This window comes from Carcharodon carcharias, chromosome 9 (genome assembly GCF_017639515.1).
Source record: "Carcharodon carcharias isolate sCarCar2 chromosome 9, sCarCar2.pri, whole genome shotgun sequence".
In the NCBI taxonomy this organism is placed as follows: Eukaryota; Metazoa; Chordata; class Chondrichthyes; order Lamniformes; family Lamnidae; genus Carcharodon; species Carcharodon carcharias.
In genome coordinates, this window is record NC_054475.1 from 82,204,337 (window position 1) to 82,223,518 (window position 19,182).

The 19,182-nt window shown below is 45.3% G+C and overlaps 1 protein-coding gene across 3 annotated transcripts in view; it reads left to right on the forward strand.

The window, feature by feature from the left end:
* The window catches only part of dock11 (dedicator of cytokinesis 11), a 274,194-nt gene that overhangs the window by 111,605 nt on the left and 143,407 nt on the right, over positions 1 to 19,182 (forward strand). For all 3 annotated transcript variants that reach the window (XM_041195297.1, XM_041195295.1, XM_041195296.1), the window contains 3 exons: positions 7,485 to 7,606; positions 13,851 to 13,937; positions 14,135 to 14,224. In XM_041195297.1, coding sequence (XP_041051231.1) covers positions 7,485 to 7,606; positions 13,851 to 13,937; positions 14,135 to 14,224 — 299 coding nt within the window. The remainder of the gene's footprint in view (positions 1 to 7,484; positions 7,607 to 13,850; positions 13,938 to 14,134; positions 14,225 to 19,182) is intronic.

Consider the following 19,182-nt stretch of genomic DNA (forward strand, 5'->3'; position numbering starts at 1 on the left):
TCCCATATTGACTCTTGACTATGCAGTTGACTCTTGGTACACTCAGGGCAACTGTAAATAAGCAATAAATACTGCCTTCCCAAGAACAAACAGACCAAATGTAAAACTGGGTATATTACATTTAAAGGCAGCAGAAACACTGATTGTTGAAGAAATGTACTGGGCCCTACAGAACAAAAAGTTAGCTCAGCTCAGCTGAAGACAATGTGAGGCCAATATAACTAACCTCAGTATCACTGAGCTAGGAAGAGAAGATAACAGGTGTGGAATGAGTGATTCTAGGCACCCAACAGGGACAAGAAAAGGTTGACCTGTGATACACCCATGGTTAAAGAGCACTCTCTCAACATTCATTGTCCAGGCTCGGATGTGAGGTGTGAAAAGTCTTGTGTAATGTGGGGGCTACTGTCCAGTTTGGGGGCAATAGGACTTTCTTGTCTGTGGTTTGCAATGCTCTGTATCATCTGAACTTGGATTGAGACAAAGGGCAGAATTGTCCCAGATTTGCATAAGTGCAGTTCATGCCGTATCATCCCCAACCCGCTGCATTACTTATGCATTCTCGGGAAACATGCTGTTTCCATGGTGGGTGGGCTCTCATTCGCTGCCATGCCATCACCTCGCTGCTTCAGCACACCGGGCACCATATTTAAAGTCCAGCCCAGCGCACACATCTCAGAGCTTCCAGCCTACAACTGCTGTTGGGACAATGTCCACGAAAGACAAGAAGACTGCAGCCCCTAGGCTTAGTGATGCATCACTGGAACGCCTTTTGGAAATCATGGAGGCCCGCCGGGATGTCCGCGGGACGCCGCTCTGGCCACAGGATGGGCAGTGGCATGACCAACCAGGCTTTGGAGGGAGTGGCAGCTGTGGTCAGCGCCTACGCCCTTCAAAAGAGGACAGTCACCCAGTGCCGCAAAAGGATGAATGATCTCCTCCGTTCCGCCAGGGTAAGTCACTCTTCTTGCATTCTCACCTCTCACACTCACAAGCCCATCACATATTCATAGGGATCTCATTCACTGTTGGTTCAAGGGGCATCACCATTCACTCTTTCACACACACTTTCATTGTCCTCATCCCGCCCATGGGACCACTGACCCTCCACACAGACCAGGCACACTTCTCATCTGGCCTGGCAGGCGTCCTGCTTGCACTCTCTCCATCTCTATTCATGCTGGACAAGTTGGCACAAAACAACAAAGAGAGTTTGCAGACTGGTGGAGGAATCCCCAAAACCAAGGTCCTAACAGACTATGAAAAAAGAGTCATCCAGCTGGCTGGTGATTACCGGGACTGGCCCTATGCTGACGATGAGGCCGGCGCTGCTCTACCAAGTGAGGATCCAGCAGTGCAACATCCATCAGACATCCATGCTGTGAGTGATGTGTCCTCTTTCACAGGCCACTGCCATGCACTAATTATCTCTCCTTGCTTTCACAGGCACATCTGCCAAACAGCCGACAGAGTCCACGAACCCAAGGCTTCCAAACTATGCCTGATAAAACCTCTGAAGAGGAATTTGGAGGCACCTTCCTTGAAGTTCCGTCACAGTGCTCACCCACACCAGTGCAAAGATACACACCTTGGTGGGACCTAGCTTTAGAATAGCCTCAGGATCACAATCTGGTGAGCACATCACACCATTTAATCCACTGCAGGCGGCGGCAGGGACTTCCCAGGACCCCAGCACTCAGAGGACTGCTGGAGGCCAGAAATGTGCTGAGTCTGAGTCAGATGAGGAGCCTCTGGACTCGGTCATGTCATAGTTGCTGGAGCTGCAAAGTCAAGCTCGGGAACATCAGGGAGGGATGTCCGCTGCACTCCTCAGATTGCAAGGCACAATGGAGAAGCCTGTTCACCTTCAGGCTGAGGTGATAGCGCCAGCATGCCAACGCACCAAGGCCAACACTGGTAGGATGGCGGCCGCCATGGAGACCTTGGTCCAGGACTTCCCTCCTGCACTATTGTGCAGGCTTAACTCCATTGCCGATGCCATACTTGACCTCCAACAGTATGTATGCGAGAGGGGTGCCAGGCAGCTCGATCTCACTCCAGCTATTCCTGCCCCTTAAGGAGTCAGTCTGGGGTCCCCGAGTGCCCATAGGGAGGAGGATCCACAGGTGCACACCCCGGACCCATCCATCTCGGTGACTCAGAGTGTCCAGCCCATCCAACTCCCCTCTTCCTGTGACCCTAGCAGCTCCAGCTCCACAGGCCAAGGAGGGAACCACTGCCACACAGCAGAACCCCGAAAGTAGGCCAGGGCCCTCCAAGTCTCGGCCCTCCAGAGGACACCCGTCAAAGTCATCACAGACAGGGTGTCACAATCTGCAGGCTGCCTCCACCTCCGCTGTGGATGTCCGGGAAGCACCAAGACATAGCAGCAGGGTTAGGAAAGTTAAGAAGATATAGTTGCATAGCCTTAGCACGGTGTTAACCACTTGTACATAATGTTCACAATTGTCAATAAACTCCCAAGAAAGTTTCCCTGCCTATGGCTCCTTGTTCTGATGAACAGTGTTCTGTCACTCAGATGTGAAATCTTTATTCACAAAATTAAAGACATGTGTCTCAGTCCGGAGCCTCTTCCCTGTGCTTTGTGCAGCCTTCAGACCAAACTGATGGTCCAGCTTCACACTCCCTGGATACATTACTGATGCCTGCACCTCGGCAGTGCTGGTCATTGCTGCTAGAATATAGTGAGCAGGTGCCACAGAGTTCTCTCATACTCTCTGTGTGCTGTAAGCACCTTTAAGGTGGGGCTGGCCCCCATCACACCAGCATCTGTGACTAGTGATGCTGTGCACCAGCTCCTGAAGGGCTCAGGTGCTGAAAGCAGATAAAGGACCACATGCGTCTATAGTTTCATGGCTGTGTCTCTATAATATGACCCTGATCATGGAGCACAAGCGAGCTGCCCTTGTCCAGACAGGAGTCAGACATTCTCAGAGGCCATGTGAAGATTTATGGAGTGTCTTCACCGCATGTTGTCATCATCCTCCTGTGATTGAGTGACAATAGGGCCTCCACTGCATCTCCGTGACAGGAGCATTCTCACAGAGGGTATTGGCTCTGCCATAAGCCAGACTGGAGTCTAACATTCACAACTGCGATGTGAGGATCTATGGAGACACCTCACTGCTTGTCATCATCATCCTCCACAAATCTGGAAGCTATGAGGGACTCTCAAGTGTTCCTGCCTCATCTGGTCAGTGCAAGGGTCTCATCCCCATCATTGCCACCTTTGAGGACCTTCTCACCCTCATCCCCATCGGCGTCCTCCTCATCAGAGGAGACCTCCAGCTCCTCCATCTCCTCAGCCATCTGCTTTCCCCGTTGCAGCGCCAGGTTGGAAAGGGCGCAGCAGGTGATGATGATGTGTGACACCCTCTGTGGACTGTATTGCAGGGCTCCACCAGACCGGTCCAGGCACCAGAACCACATCTTCAGCATCCCGATGGTCTGCTCCACCATGTTGCGAGCTGCAGCATGAGCCTCATTATAGCGTCGCTCTGCTGCAGTCTGAGGCTGCTGCATGGGTGTCATCAGCCATGTCCTCTTTGGGTAGCCCTTGTCCCCGAGAAGCCAACCTGCAGCTTCTGTGGACCCTGGAATACGTCAGGGATCTGTGACTGACTGAAGATGTAGGAATCTTTCACACTCCTTGGAAACTGTGTGCAGGCCTGCAGGATGTAATTATGGTGGTTGCACACCAGCTGCATATTCAGCGAATTGAATCCCTTGCGGTTGACATAGTTGACCGTGCGTTGTGATGGAGACCTGAGCGCCACAGGAGTGCAGTCGATCGCAACCTGCACCAGAGGGAAACCTGAGATCTGGGCAAATTCAATGGCCCTTGCATCTTGGCTGTCCCGGTCCTGGGCGAAATGCACAAAGTTTTGTGCCCTCGAGAAGATGGCATCCATGACCTCATGGGTACATTTGTTGGTGGAGACTTGTGAAATCCCACAGAGGTCACCTGTGGAGTCCTGAAAGGACCCACTGGCATAGAAATTGAGCATTGTGATCACTCTCACGGCCACTGGCAGTGAATGCCCTCCATGTCTCCTTGGCACCAAATCCTGCAGCAGGTGGCAAACGTGACCAACCAGTTCCCTAGACACATGCAGTCTTCGGCGGCACTGGTTCTCGGTCATCTTGAGGAATGAAAGGCGGCATCTATAGACCCTGGGTGTTGCTAAGCACTGACTAGTGATGGCTCACTGTGGTTCTTCGGCAGTGTGTGCGGGAGCCCCTGCCACCCCTTCTTCCTGAGGTTGCTGCTCCTCCCTCTGTGCAGCCAGGAGCCTCAGTCGCTCTCTCCTCCGTCGTCTTTGCTCTCTGTAGGCCATCAGCCATACAGCTAGCTCACCAGGCTCCATGCTCCTGATGTTGTACACCTGCAGGATGAAAGAGAGAGACAGGTGGTTAGCAAGGTGTACTAAGATCCTTTCTTGGTTAAGTCTGAAGGCCCCTTAATGCATCACAGAGTGCTGGCCACCACTTGGATGAGTGGAGTTCAGTGTGCTGCATGGCTGCCCGAAACCCCACCTGCCTCCGCCTCAAGTGACCGATTGGCAGCAGCTTTGCTCATTGGGCTGCATGCTGTGCTCTCAGCTCAGGCACAGGCATTCTCCTAACCCACACTGCAAGGCTGCCCTGTTAGCTTGAACCATGGGGGAGACTGGTCCAAACCGGGATGATGACATTGCAAAGGGCTGTGAGCGCCTCCAGCAGTGACTGCTACGTGGCCAGCTTTAGCAAGGAGATTGTACAATGTGTACAACCACCCAACTGTTCTGCAGTCCACTAAAATGCTCATTAGTTTACAATCTGTGCCTGAGGGGTGAAAATCTTTGGAACACTTGGTGGTACTTTGATGCCTCTGTGTTGCTTGAGTGGGCAGATAAGCTAGAGGCCCAACTCCAATCGTATCAATGTGGCTGCACCTGAACTGTCTTAGCTGCAGAGGACTGATCACTTTATACGGGTTTCCCTAATGCGTGGCAGCTTCCCACGCCCACCCTATCTCCTACCCCAGATGCTTGTGCGCTACATTCAACTGCAGGGCAGCCCTAGTTGCCCCACCCCCTAAGTTACCTCAACCACGGGGCTGCCCTTGCCCCTACCTCCCAAGTCACCTCAGCCGCAGGGCTGCCCTTGCCCCTCACCCCCACAAGTCACCTCATTCGTAGGGCTGCCCTTGCCCCCCTCCCCCACCAATGTGCCTCAAGCTTGAAGTTCAACAGGTGACCATGGATGAGCGCTGCACATCATTACTATGCACTCACCTCCGAGTTCCCTTCAAAGTGCAGCCCGCCAAGTGCATGCCTTACATATGCTATTGTGAAACAAGTCGGTGTGCTTTCCCGCCGATGGGGGCAGACAATCCAGCAGTGGTGGGGGACAATTCCAGTGGGTAAGCCTAATAATGATATGCAGATGTCTTGCAATGAGGTTCCCGACATCCCATGGCAGAAAATGCGGCCCGCCATCGACAGGCTGAGCGGATGATCGTAAGCTGTCTTCACGACGTCATGAAACTAATTCCGCCATATTGTCTACTCATGCCACCAAACATGCCTGACGCTGACGGGCACGGAAAATCCCGGCCAAAATGTCTGTTGTACAAGTCCTGACTGAGTTAGAAACTACAGTACACCTGGGTGAAGCTACATTATGCTGAAGGTTGGAAATAGTTCTGTAACTTTTTAGGGTCATTCTTTAACTGTAGCCATAGTTAAATGGTAACACTGCCTTCTCTGAATCAGAAGATGGTGGGTGTAGTATAATTGTCTGGTACAAAAAGGGTTAACGTGGGACTGAGTACAGTACTACCCACATAGTGATGTAAGAGAACACATGACTTGCATCCAGGAATCAAGCTAGCTTTGGACAGAGCCGTGTGCACCACCAAGCTTAGAAACTGCTCCTAGCTTGAACCTTTTACTGTATATACGTACATAGTTCTTTCGTTAACAAATAAATAGTTAACCTACTTAAGACTATGAGGACTTCATTAAGAAGTTTTGTCCGGGATTTTCTGTGCCCGTCAGCGTTGGGTGTGTTTGGCGGCATGAGCGAACGATATGGCGCTTTCAGTTTCATAATGGTGTGAAAACAGTATGTGATCATCCACTCAGCCTGCCAATGGCGGGCCACATTTCCCACCATCGGACATCGGGTACCTCATTGTAATACATCTGCATATCATTATGAATGGTATCCAACACACAAGCCTTCGAGGCTAGAACATGTAATCTTAAGCAGATTCTCTAGTGTGGTACTGAGGGAGTGCTGCATTGTCAGAGATGCCACCTTTTGAATGAGACATTAGATTGCCCAGTGTGCCCTCTGAGATTGACATAAAAAATTTGGTGGAACTATTGTGAAGAAGAACAGGGCTGCTTTCTTGGCATTGTGACCAATATTTATCCTTCAGCCCGTATTTTTACCAAGAGGTTAATTAGCCATTATCCCACTGCTGTTTATGGGACCTTATCCCGTGCAGATTTGTTGCCTTGTTTCTTACATTACAGTAATGACTGCACTTCAAAATTACTTCATCTGTTGTAAAGTGCTTTGGGATGTCCTGAGGTTGGGAAAAGCGCCACAGAAATGCAAGTTCTTTCTTTAATGAGTCCAAAATGTTATTTGAAAACACCATCCAATGGAGTAAGTAAAGAACTGAAGTACAGTGACCCCTCTGAGTGATCATAGAGCTCAGCACACTTCTCTACCAATCAGTGATTTTACTGCTATTTAGTGCAATAAGCTTAGGGTTATTTTGTGGTAATTTTAATGTAGACTTTGTTTTATTTGTTCATGGGAAGACAGTTATTTACGGTTCATCCCTTGTTGTTCATTACACATACTAACTGCCTGACTATACCGTGATGTCCATTCCTTGGGGTTTGGAGGAAGTTAACAAAGTTTCAGAATGTCCATTTAGTTGTCCATTTTCTATATTGTACATTCTTTCAGTCAGTTAAGACTCCTATAAATAAAGCTAATGGTGGGAAATAAATATCGATGTTTAACAAATTCTGAATAAGATTACATTTGTTCTGTCATTATTAACCATAATGCAAGTACCGATTTCTAAAGAGGGATACAATTTTGCATTTTTTCCTTTGCAAATTCATCACCATATACAGTTTCAAATCGAACTTTTAAGTCTGTAGCATAGCTAAAGACTTGCATCATAATTAAAGGTTAATCAAATTGGCTCAGTTCTGCTAAACTGTTCAGTAACCTTTGCACTGCTCAGTAGTCTAAAAATGAGGGTAAAGTCTCATATTTATATATTTTTTGTCACATGGGTATTGTAGTGATTTTTGACACTTTTAAGATCAGAGACCAAATGTAAGAAGGTGGCTTGGATTTTGCAGTCTGTTGATTTTTTAAATGTTATGAAATGGAGCCCAATGTCTGAATGTTCTGTTCCTTGTGACCGAGTTATTTTGTATCTTGTTTAGTCGGTTATGCTTGGCAGCCATTGATAAAAGATGGTAGAGTCGTTACATCTGAGCAGCAGTTGCCTGTATCATCTAACCTACCTCCAGGGTATCTGGGCCATCATGATTCAGACAACAAGAAGGTGAGATGTGCACTGACATAATGGGAGCATTTGTAAATGTTCCTTTGCTTGTTACAGCTATTGTCAGTGTTTCTATCTGAGTTTGGAATTTAGAGACGTTATCTTAACAATACTTCTACTTTTGTATGACGCAGACTTTTTCCAATGGGATGTCAGGTTTGGCCCCATTCAATGGCCTCCTGAAATGCCAAGTGGAGAAATAAGGTATCTCCCTTAGGAGACCTTAGTGGGCAGATTAATGTGATGTATCCAATGGGCTGGGAGTCATAGCCACAATTGCACTGTGGCTTGTCCCTCATCTTCTAGTGCTGGAGAAGGTGCCTGCATTGTCTATGCTCTGTGTGGACCGGGTTGAGTGCTGCCCAGTGTCCCTGAGGGAGGTCAAAGCTGGTCAATGATGAAGTATTGGTTCTTCAAGCTGTATGTGCCCCCTGATTCCATCCACCTGAATAGTGGGTTCATACTAGCTGCATAAACATTAACTGCTCTTTCCCAGAATGGCTGGTGTGATTTTGAGCTTTGCTTTTCAAATCTTTATGAATGGGAAGGTCAGTGTTCAGCATGATTTTGTTCCAATTCATGGAGCACAGTGGTGTAAGGAATGATAGGCGGGGCAGTGTGGGACAGCACTGGAAGCCACACAATTGAAGTGGACTTAAATGTCCTCTTGGATATGTTTAACTACATGTCCACAATCTTTGCGTGGCAGCTGCAATATCATGAGGCAGAGTAGTAATCTGCAGCAGAGTGGACTAGGGCCATTGTTACAGTCCAGTGTCTTCTGGTTCCCCTCTAATACCTCAGATGGACAACAGTGACATCTCATAGGTATGTAAGTGTAGAGGACATTCCAAGGAACTTTAGAAAACAGGCATAATGAAACAGATGCTAAACCAGAAAGGAATAGATCATTCAGGAGTAACTGAAAGCTTAGCTGAAGAGATGTGTTTTGGAAAGATTCTTTAAGATGGGAGGGAGAGGTAGAAAGTTTTAGGGAGTTCCAGAGAGTTGGAGTGAAGCAATTGAAGTTTCTATGTATCCTTCCCCAGCTCCCCTGCTCTCTCTCTCTCTCTTCTCCCCCCCACCCCCCCCCCCAAAAAAGAAAAACAATCTCACCATTGGTGTACAGGGTTGGGCAAGATGCTTGAATCAGAGAGCAAGCATCAAGGGAGGAGAAATGGTGCTGAGGGGATTGCGTGCAGAGAGACTATGGAGAGATTTTTGGTTAACGATTTTAATTTTAATGCTGTTGGAGTTTAGAGAGCCAGCATAGGTCAATGAAGATGAATGATGGGCGAACAGCAAATTGGTGAAGGATGGGAGGTCAACAAGGAAAGTATTGGCATAATCGAGTCTGGAGGTGGCAAAGGCATTTAAAAGAGGAGTGGAGGGGTTGAGGTAGGAGCAAATGTCAGGTAGTGTTGCAGAAGGAAGTAGGTGGTCTTACCAATGGATAGAAGGCGGAATTTAAAACATCATTCTTGGTCAAGCACCAAGGTTGGAAACCATGTACTTCAGACATGAATGCAGGGAAACTGAGGAAAGGGATAGAATCAGAAGCAGAGATGTGGTGAAAGTTGCAGATGATCGTTTTGGTCTTTCTGATTCTGAGCTCACAGAAGTTGTACCTCAGCTGGGACTTGGTGTTGCTGCAAGCAACTCCAGCCAGAGCAGTGAAGACAGTTTGATATCAAAGGCTGATTTGATGCTTTAAAGCTCTGAGTTATTCCTTTTCATTTAGTATTGGATTCCAAAGAAATCCAGAACAAAGTGGCAACTAAAGACCAGGCCTGCTGTTTAGCATTTCGGTCTGGAGTATTTTTAAAAATATTTCACATCTGTCAGATACATAGGCATATGAGAATGAGGGGGAGTTAGATTTGCAACACATAGGGGGTTCAATTGGGAACAAAGCCTTCAATGGGAGTTTTACAGAGATATCAGGAAGCAAAGGGCAGAGAGAATTGGGAGGAAGGAGCCCTGCATTGGAACAGGTGAGGCTCAAAGATGATGGGGGAACAGATAGAGAGTGTGTGAACAGGTCCAAGAGTTGGGGGTGGAGTGGTAATAATTCATTTGGAGTGGTTTGTGGATGCATATTGAGCCATGTGCTGAGACTGGAAGCAGGTATTATGACAAAAAACAAATAGTAAGATAGGAGAGATACATGTGTCAATGGACATCAATGCCCCCACTGTATGCTATTTATATGGAGCATTTAATCTAAGCTGCCGCTTCACTGAAGCACTGAGGGAGTCCCACATTGTGGAGGTGTCCTCTTTTGGATGAGGTATAAAGCTAACAGGCTGTCTAATGTAAAAGGCATTAGGTGAAGGACCAAGGAATGTTCCTGGTCAATATTCATCCTTTAGTGGTACTGCTAAATACAGACCAAGTTCTTACTAACCTCATTAACTCAGGAAATCTTGCTGTGTGCAAACAGTGACTATACATCAAACAACATCATTCAGCCTCAGACAGTGGGATTGAAAGGCTGTAGTGTTGTAAATTGAGCTGGAGTGATTGGATTTATTTTTTTTTATTCAAGTAAAGGACCCAATGATCTTGATGACTTCTATCTCCTGGTAGCAATGCTCCAGTATTTTATTGATGGTCTAAGAGTGTGAGGCCATGTTAGTCTTTAATAACATTCCAAGTGCACCTCCTTGGAGTGTTCATATTCCCACTCATTTCCTTTCCTCGAGCTTGGGGTGACAGTATTACAATTATTGCCGTGAAACGCTGTGTCATGTGAAGGACAAATGATCGTACATGATTATGTTGAAATCAGCCAAGGTCATATTTAAATCAGCTATCAGGAAAAGTAGTGTCTTTCTGAAAGCTCTGCTGCCCCTGGAGAACACTGATACCCTGTATTGACTAATGCTGCTAATTTGGTTACTTGTATGAGTTCAATGCTGTAAAGTAGTGCCACTTTTTTTCCGGCCATTTGATACCTGGCCTTGCCCTTAGCAGGAGCCTCAATTTCTCAAATTGCAGAGCTAACGAGGAAAAACTGTAAACGCGTGATTCACATCAATCACTACATAAACTGCTGATCTGAGACTTGGCAGATTACTGAAATTAACAGCTGCCCAGAAACCTGTGTTTGTACTCAGAATAGTAGAATTATAGCTTCTTTTATACTGTCTAAAATAATTGTCACATTTAGTATTATGTCACAGACCTGTATTCACATAACATGGGTTTGGCATGACTTCTGTCCAGTGTTTTGACTCATCCTGGTCAGTTTGTGGTTGTTGTTACATGGAGCTAGGTGTTTAACCATGTCTAGGTTCTGTAGAATGTGCCAGTTCGGTTATAATCAGGCTGTGGTGCTCTTACTTTTGCTGGTCAGGGCAGGAATGACGTGTCTAGCTATAATCAGAAGGGTAAAGTAAGCATGCTCTTTTTCACCTACTACTGTAGGTAGGCTACTCTGCAGCATACTGGTGTTCTGTTTCAGTCCTGCTCACCAAATCTGTTGCCTCATCTGTCATCCCAAAGATGACAAGTCCTGCTCAAGTTTAGGTTCTGTGCTGAGGTTGTCCTCCAGCTCCTTGCTCAAGGGGCTCAGTGTTCATGTGTAGTCATGGCTAGTGACTGTCTCCTGTGTAGTTACCCACTGGGGCTCTGAGTGGAAATGTTGGCCAGAATGGTTTATAGGCCACATGCCTGATCCAAATATGGGTCCTCCCATAAACCTCTCCATAATAAAACAAAACTGTATAGAACTGTATGAGACTAGTTTCATTGAAACATAGTACACAGTGATATGATTTGCTTTATTATCAATACAATGAATATTCTATGAATCCGATCTTTTCATGTTAGTGTTTTAATGTTTTATGTGGAGGGGCCGTTGAATGTTCTTGGTGTCCAGGTCCCTAAGAATTTAGCTACTGACTCTGATGGGCATCGTAACCTTATCGTCTGCACATTTACTGCAGGGGTTACTATGTAATGACTATGAGAACTGGGTGACTTTTTTTCTGGCAGTTCACTGACCAAGAGCACTGCAGCCTTTTGTAAAATCTTTTCTGTCTCTGCAGCTAAATTGGTCATAGATTGGGTTGGGAATCAAACCTGGCACTATACCCTTCCAGGTAATTAATATACTCATGAGATTATCTCGTGGAGCCATTGCAGAGTTAAATTATGACCATAAAATAACTTTTTTTTTGGAGAGATTTCAGCATCCAGAAATATCCTATGTAAACTTACAGCAGGTCAGAAAGTGATGGTATTCATTCGACTTTTTTTTGCTGTTGTCATTGTCAACTTGTCTCAGCTGATGGTACTCTGACCTGTGAGTTCAAAGGTCATTGTATTCAGGTCCAACTCTGGAGCCAGAGCATGTAGTCTGCAATGCTTCATAAGAGACTTTAACATGGCCACTTTAGAGAGGTACTAAAGCATCTCACAGCACTCTTCAAACAGTAGAGGACCTCTGCTGCTATTCTGGCAGGGTAATTTTTTTCCCCCCAAGGGCTCTTTCTGAGATTTTCTCCAAGGCTACTTTTTGGTTTTCAGGGATTCCTTTTGCATTCTCACTAACTCCTTTATTCAGTGATGTAGCCATGTGATAACATTACCTTCTGTATTTGTGTTAATTTTTTTAGGGTTACCTTTTTTAAATAGATACGACAGCATCAATACCAAAGATTGTGTGTATATTATTAAATCTTTTATTCCTCATGCACTTGGAACAGATTCAATAGAAACTTTCAAAAGGAATGGGATAAATATTTGAAGGGGGGAAAGAATTGCAAAGCCATGGAAAAGAATAGGGGACTAGAACTGATCGAGTCGGCATATACATAATTGGCCAGATGGCCTCCTTCTGTGCTGTAGAATTTTATGAAATGTTTACATTTAGTCTAGTTTAAAGTTTTCAGTAAAATGTTCATGACTTGCGAAGGGAAACCAGTTTGCTTGCCTTTTTCAGCTATGCAACATTACCTTATATCAACTGCTATCTTTGGCTGTCAGTGAGATGCAGACATGAGGTGTAGGGGTGTACATGTACAGATAACATTAAAGGCAGGAAAAAAATCAATAATTCTCCACACACTAATTCTCCTTTTTCATCACAAAGGGTGAAACCACATTCCAACAGCAAGGGAGTCCTAGAAGCATCTCATGTTAGGCCAGACGGCTAATTAACCATCATTGTTTTTATTTTATATGGTGGTCTGCACAGGTAAAGAGAGTCAGAGACCGACTGGGGTGGTGGATCTCAGCAATATATCAGTGTCTAAGGTCACGACCCCCTCCCTTAAATTCTCCTGGAAAACAGAGAGGACCTGTGAACCTTTTCTCATCAAATACGGGGTGGAAGGTTCTGAGGATACCTCACGGTAGCCTTTGTCTATCGAGCCACAGTCTTCACAGGCCTGAGGCCTATCACTGCCTACAGGCTCTCTCTCGATGGGGTCATGTGCTCACTTTAACTTGCACATTTCCAATGGCAATCACTTCTGATATTTTACTTCTCTGTTGCCATAGATACAGGGCCTCTCTCAGCATGACAGCCTAATGTTGGTAAGAAAATTATAATGGGATGGACCATCTTTCCATTGGCTGCAGCCCATGAAGACATTCTCAGCGACTCCCTCCAGTCGGCATCATAGAGTCTGTCTCTGGAGAAGCAGCAAGAGCGGGATGGAGGGAAACTGTGATTGGAGGAGCTGGAGCAGTGGGCATGGGAGAGACAGAATCTGTGATTGGAGGAGCTGGAGCAGTGGGCATTGGAGAGACAGAATCTGTGATTGGAGAAGCTGGAGCAGTGGGCCATGGGAGAGACAATCTATGATTAGAGGAGCTGGAGCAGCGGACATGGGAGAGACAGAATCTGTGATTGGAGGAGCTGGAGCAGTGGGCATGGGAGAGACAGAATCTGTGATTGGAGGAGCAACTCTTCATAGAACCTGTCTTTCCCATGTCTCGCAACTTTTTGGTCCCATCTTTGAACTTTTGCAGGCTATCTTGAGGCTCTCGAGGGCGAATTTTCCCTTTGTCCCATGTGTTTGGAACCCTGCATCCTGGCTAATGTTCCTCCCTCAATCAAAACACCATCAAAAACATTCATCTCACTGCTAGTTGGGGGACTATCTCTGTGCAAAATGACTGCCATGCCCAGATAGCAATAGTGTTTGCAACTTCGTTCTAATCTATTGCACTTGGAATGTTCTGAGGTGCTATTTAAATGCTTATCTCATTGTTTTTTTCTTTAATTCTGCAGCATACAATTCCTGACATTAAGTGGGTAGATGGAGGAAAGCCTTTACTGAAAGTTAAAAATCACTTGGTATCCACAATTTATACTGAGGTAAGTAGCTTCAGTGCTAAAGTACAGTTCAGTATACAGATACCTATGTAAACATGTAAATGTTATGTTCTGTCATGTGTCTACATGTAAATGTGTACCATCAAGTGTCTACATGTAGATGTTGTCATGTGCTGCTCCAATGACAATCTGTTCAATTCTAATGATTACTGCTTGCATGATTTCTGCTTTGTCCACAGGACCAGTACTTGCACAGTTTCTTCCACCATTGTCAGATGAGTCAGTCGGCAACACAGGAAATTGCTGGTGACCTTGTGAAACACCTGAAGGTAGCTGATTGTGCACTGTGGGATTAATGTGCAGTAAACTAATCTCTGCCAGTTAGACATGAAGCCAGTTAAACCCAGAATGGGAATGTGTAACAGTGTGACTCGAAACCAACTAAGGCAACATTCAGCTGGTGTTGTTAATAGATGGGAAATTAGCTTTATACACTTGTAAAATGAAATGCCCGTCCCCTACACAAATTTGTTTGAAGGTGAAATATTTTTAATCCATCGTAGACATTCTATATATTTTTGCTCCATTCTAGAAAATGTTGTGTTCTTTTTTTAAAGTAGAAAAACATTTCTTCTGTGAACAAATAGTGAAATGTGTCTTGGGGGAAGATGAAGATCAGTTATTCACGCTGCAGTGGGTTCAGTCCAGTCTCAAGAATGATGTGATTTGACTGGTTTCTAGTTGACTTCATGCCAAGTGCCACGAAGGGAAGGGGAGGAATGTTTTCTGCTGATCCAATGACTGTTTTAACCGACAACCAACATTAACTTTAGGAATGTGGGAGGAGTGTGTCTGCTCTCTGTTATCAAATCAAACTTTTATATTTTTCAAAAAATAGGGAATTTTAAAATCCAGAGAAAGTAAAAAAGAAAAATTGCCATCACTGAACCAAGTTGTAATTCAATAATTGATTTCCTGGGCAGTTGTGCTAATGAGAACTGATCTTTCTAAGCATACCTATTTGTGCCCATGAGGCATACACTCACTTGCTCACTCACATTCTCCTCTAATTTATCTCATTGGTGTTTGTGGCAACTTGCTGTTTGCAAATTGCCTGCTGCATAACATAAGAAATAGATGTACACTATTTTACCCCTCAATGCTGCTGCTCCATCATTCAGTAAGATGGCTGACCTATCCAAACAGCACATTCCTGTTCTCGCCCCATATCCCTTGATCCCTAGTGTTCAAAAACCTTTTGATCCCAGTCTTGAATATACTCAACAACTGAGTATCTTCTGCTCCCTGCTGTAGAGAATTCCAAATATTCAAAACCCTTCTGGTGAAGACATTTCTCCTCATCTCAGTCCTAAATGGACAATACCTTATCCTGAGCCCTTGTTCCCAACTCTCCTATCAGGGGAAACAGCCTCTCGGCCTCTATCCTAGACATTTCAATACGATCGCCTCTCATTCTTCTAAACTCCAGGGAATATAGACCCATTCTTTTTAATCCTTCTTCTTGGGCCAAACTTCTCATCCTATTTTTGCACAATTTTCAAGGCATAAGTTCTATTCAGAAATGGGGCATTTGTATTTCTGTTTCCAAACATTCATACAATAGATTACTTAAATTAATGGAAAGATGTTCGTTTTCTCATACCTGTAACCTGAGCATCCTGTTAGGATTGCAGTAGCCACTCCTTTACTATGACAATCTCGCAATTTCAGCTTTCATCTTAACAGCAGTTTGTGTTTCAGGCAGACTATGTTGTAGGCCAAAAACTCTGACTTTATTTATCACCCTAACTGGGTTAGCACAGCTTAGGGTCAAGGGTTAAACCCTAACTATGGTGAACCACATGATAGAGAACACATGGGAAGCCCACTGATTCTCTTCTGACAAAACAACAAAGATTACTAGTCTATAAAAATAAAAAAACTGCGGATGCTGGAAATGTTCTTTTCTGCGACAAGATTTCCGTTCCTCTCTTTTGCCCTGCTCACCTTCCTTGCTTTCCATTTCCCTCCTGGTTTGAGTTCTGTTGAAGGGTCATGAGGACTCGAAACGTCAACTCTTTTCTTCTCTGCCGATGCTGCCAGACCTGCTGAGTTTTTCCAGGTAATTCTGTTTTTGTTTTTGTTTAAGATTACTAGTCTGCCATTCCAAGATATGCCAGCTAGACTATTATGTTAAGTATTTTATTGGCTGTGAAGTGATTTGGGACATTGTAAAAAAGACTACAAAAATCCAAATGCTTTCTTACTCAGGCAAGCATAGTTACTGCTGACTGATACTAATCACTCAGTCTGGATGGGTGAGCCAGGCAGATGGAATTCCCAAATATGGTCTACAGAATATTCAAGATGCCCACTGCAGACTTGCTAAAAATGCACACCTAACAGATGCATACCTCACCACACCCACCTGTATAAATGCACACACCCCAAACTAGTAATAAACATTTCCAGCTGACTCATGCAGACATACGAATGGTCCGCCCATGTGGCTTTGGTTGTTCTGAAATGAAATGAATATGAAATTCAGGACTAGATAACCAAAAAAAAGCTGGCTAAAATGCATAAAGGATTTTAATAGCAAAAGGTTTTTGCCTTTAAATCTGGACATATTGAATAGACAGAAGTCTGCAGTGGGCATCTTGAATATTCTGTAGACCATATTTGGGAATTCCATCTGCCTGGCTCACCCATCCAGACTGAGTGATTAGTATCAGTCAGCAGTACCTTCTCACTATTTTATTCTGTGGGAACTACAGTTGGTCAATGGCTGCTTCAGGGTGAATCTCAGCACAGTCAGCAGATGTGTCTGCTGCTTCCTCAATGCACTCTTTGATTTTGCTGTGACCACTACATCCAGTAGATGGTCCAAAGTAATTAGACATTTTTAACAATTTATTATTTCAATTATGCCATTAAGATTTCAGCCCCTGATGCCCCATACTGTAAATTGAAAATCCTTGTCCTTGTCTGTGATTCTCTCTCTGGCCTTCCTCCAATCTGCTTCAGGTGCCTCATTCCCATTCTCTTCCCTTCTTCTCAATATATGGATGTGGGAGATTAGTTAAGCCACAAAATAAGTGGGTGGATGTCATGTTTAAAATACTTAGGGTGTTGGTCAGCAACAGCTGAGTGAACATAGCATACACACCACTCAGTAAGGTACTTTGTACATCTTAGATACCTGATTTGTGCCTTGAGAAAGTCTATGGCCTGATTCAGGCAACACTGCAGCCGCCCTGGAGAGGGTGACATCAGCAGGAAGCTACACCCCGCCACTTCCAGCTCATGACCATCCCACTTCCAATAGGCAGAAGATCTCCAAACCCCACCTGCCTCAAGACGTTATTAGATGCATTAATCTCTCAGGTTAGTTTGCAACAGTGTCCAGGAGATTAATATTGAATCCCAGAACAATCCAAAAGATTTATGACCCTGTTATAGGCCATCCAGAGCCTTGGAGAGCAGCGGCTTGAAAACTTATGGGGCAGAATTTTCTGCCTGCCAGGAGGGCGGGCCCAACCCAATTTCCGGCGCGTGGGGAGCCGATCCCCGCTGGAGAAGCGGGTCGCACTGCCATTTTACGTGGGCAGGCCAATTAAGGCCCGCCCAGCGTGACGTCCGCCGGGAAGTGCTATGCATTTCCTGTGTGGGCTGGGGGGATCCCTAAAAGCGAGAGTGCGCTCCTTCACGCATGCGCACGAAAGTGCGCACATCCCCCTGAGGCTAAGTGCTGCCTCCGGGAGATCGCTTCAACTTTTAAAACTATTAAAAATTGAGATAAGAAAAGACCCTTACATGTCACAGGAGTTGGGACATGTTCATAATTTACAGAATAACTTTATTACAATTTTTAAAACCCTGCATGAAACCTCATCCCACCTGGGATGAGGTTTCATGTTTTCTCTATTTGCCGCCAGGTTCCTGGCTGAACCGCCAACCTTAAGGTTGGATGGGCAAGTCCTTTAATTGATTAAATGATCCTGTCAATGGCCTCAATTGGCCATTGACATGTCGGCGGGCCCCCGGCTGATTTTGCTGTGCCTCCGCCTTCCTGAAAATTTAAATGGGGTGGGATGACGTCGGGGGCTCCGCCCAACATCATCCCGCGTCATTTTACGCGTTAGTGAGTGGGCCCCGCCCCCTGCTCGCCGACGGCAAAATTCTGCCCATGGAGTTTGTCCACAGAAATCCTTTCAAAACTCCCTATGATCCGTCTTTTGCATCCGATCACTGGGGTTTTCAGTTAGTGAATGTGAGCTTAAAATAAAATCTGCCTGAGAACATTGTACAACAGAGACTCTGCCCAAATTTGGAGTGGAAATTTTGATTTTGTGAAGAGAGAGTTTGTACTGACGCAGTAATGAAATTCAGCTCATGTTTGCTCATGTAAGGCACTATATGCCATATCCAATTCAAATAAAAGTGGAGGCTGTGCAAGAAGGTTATAGTAGCTATCCTTCTGTAAATGTCTAGCTGCTTTCAACAAGGCACTGTCCACCATCACAGCCATTGTGTTATAATTTGGATTCTGTGGGTGAGGGAGCAGTTCTATGTATGTGCACCTGACTAAATCAGACTCCCTCATTCTCGCTGCAGGCTTGTGGGCTCTCAAACTGAAGCAGTGGATCTGTTGCCAGAATTGGTGCTTTAAGCTCAAATTGAGAGCCGGATTTTCGTAGGGTTTTGACAACTCAGGAGCTTTTTAAAAATTGCTGGTAGAACCGGATTCCGGGATTCCTGTCCCTATTCCTAGCACCAGCAGTTTTCACTGACGGGGGATAGGGGTGTGGGTAGCAAGCCCACACCCTATGTTCCCGACCTGGCTGGCTCCATTGCAAAAATAGGCACCGCCTAGCAACGCCACCACCCCACTGCAATTTTCATGGTAATGGGCCAACTTGTCCATGACTCATGGGCCAAAATTTTACCTTTGGCATGCAGGCGCCCATCTGACATACCAGAACATAAAATGACGCGCGATGACTTGGGCGTGAGTCCTGATATCACCGTGCACCGTTGTGACATTTTGTTCGGCAGGCGTGTGCCCACCAATAATTGAAAGGCCCATTAAGACCATTAACAAGGTAATTAAATTGATGTTTACACTGACCGTCCAACCTTACACATGAAAAGGCCAAGCGGCCTTTACGTTTTTTAGGAAACCAAATCCACGAGCAGGATGAAGTTCCCTAAAGCGAATACAAATTAAATAAAAACTTTCTTTTGAAATTAGAACCGTGTCCCATCTCAAGTGACACAGTCACAT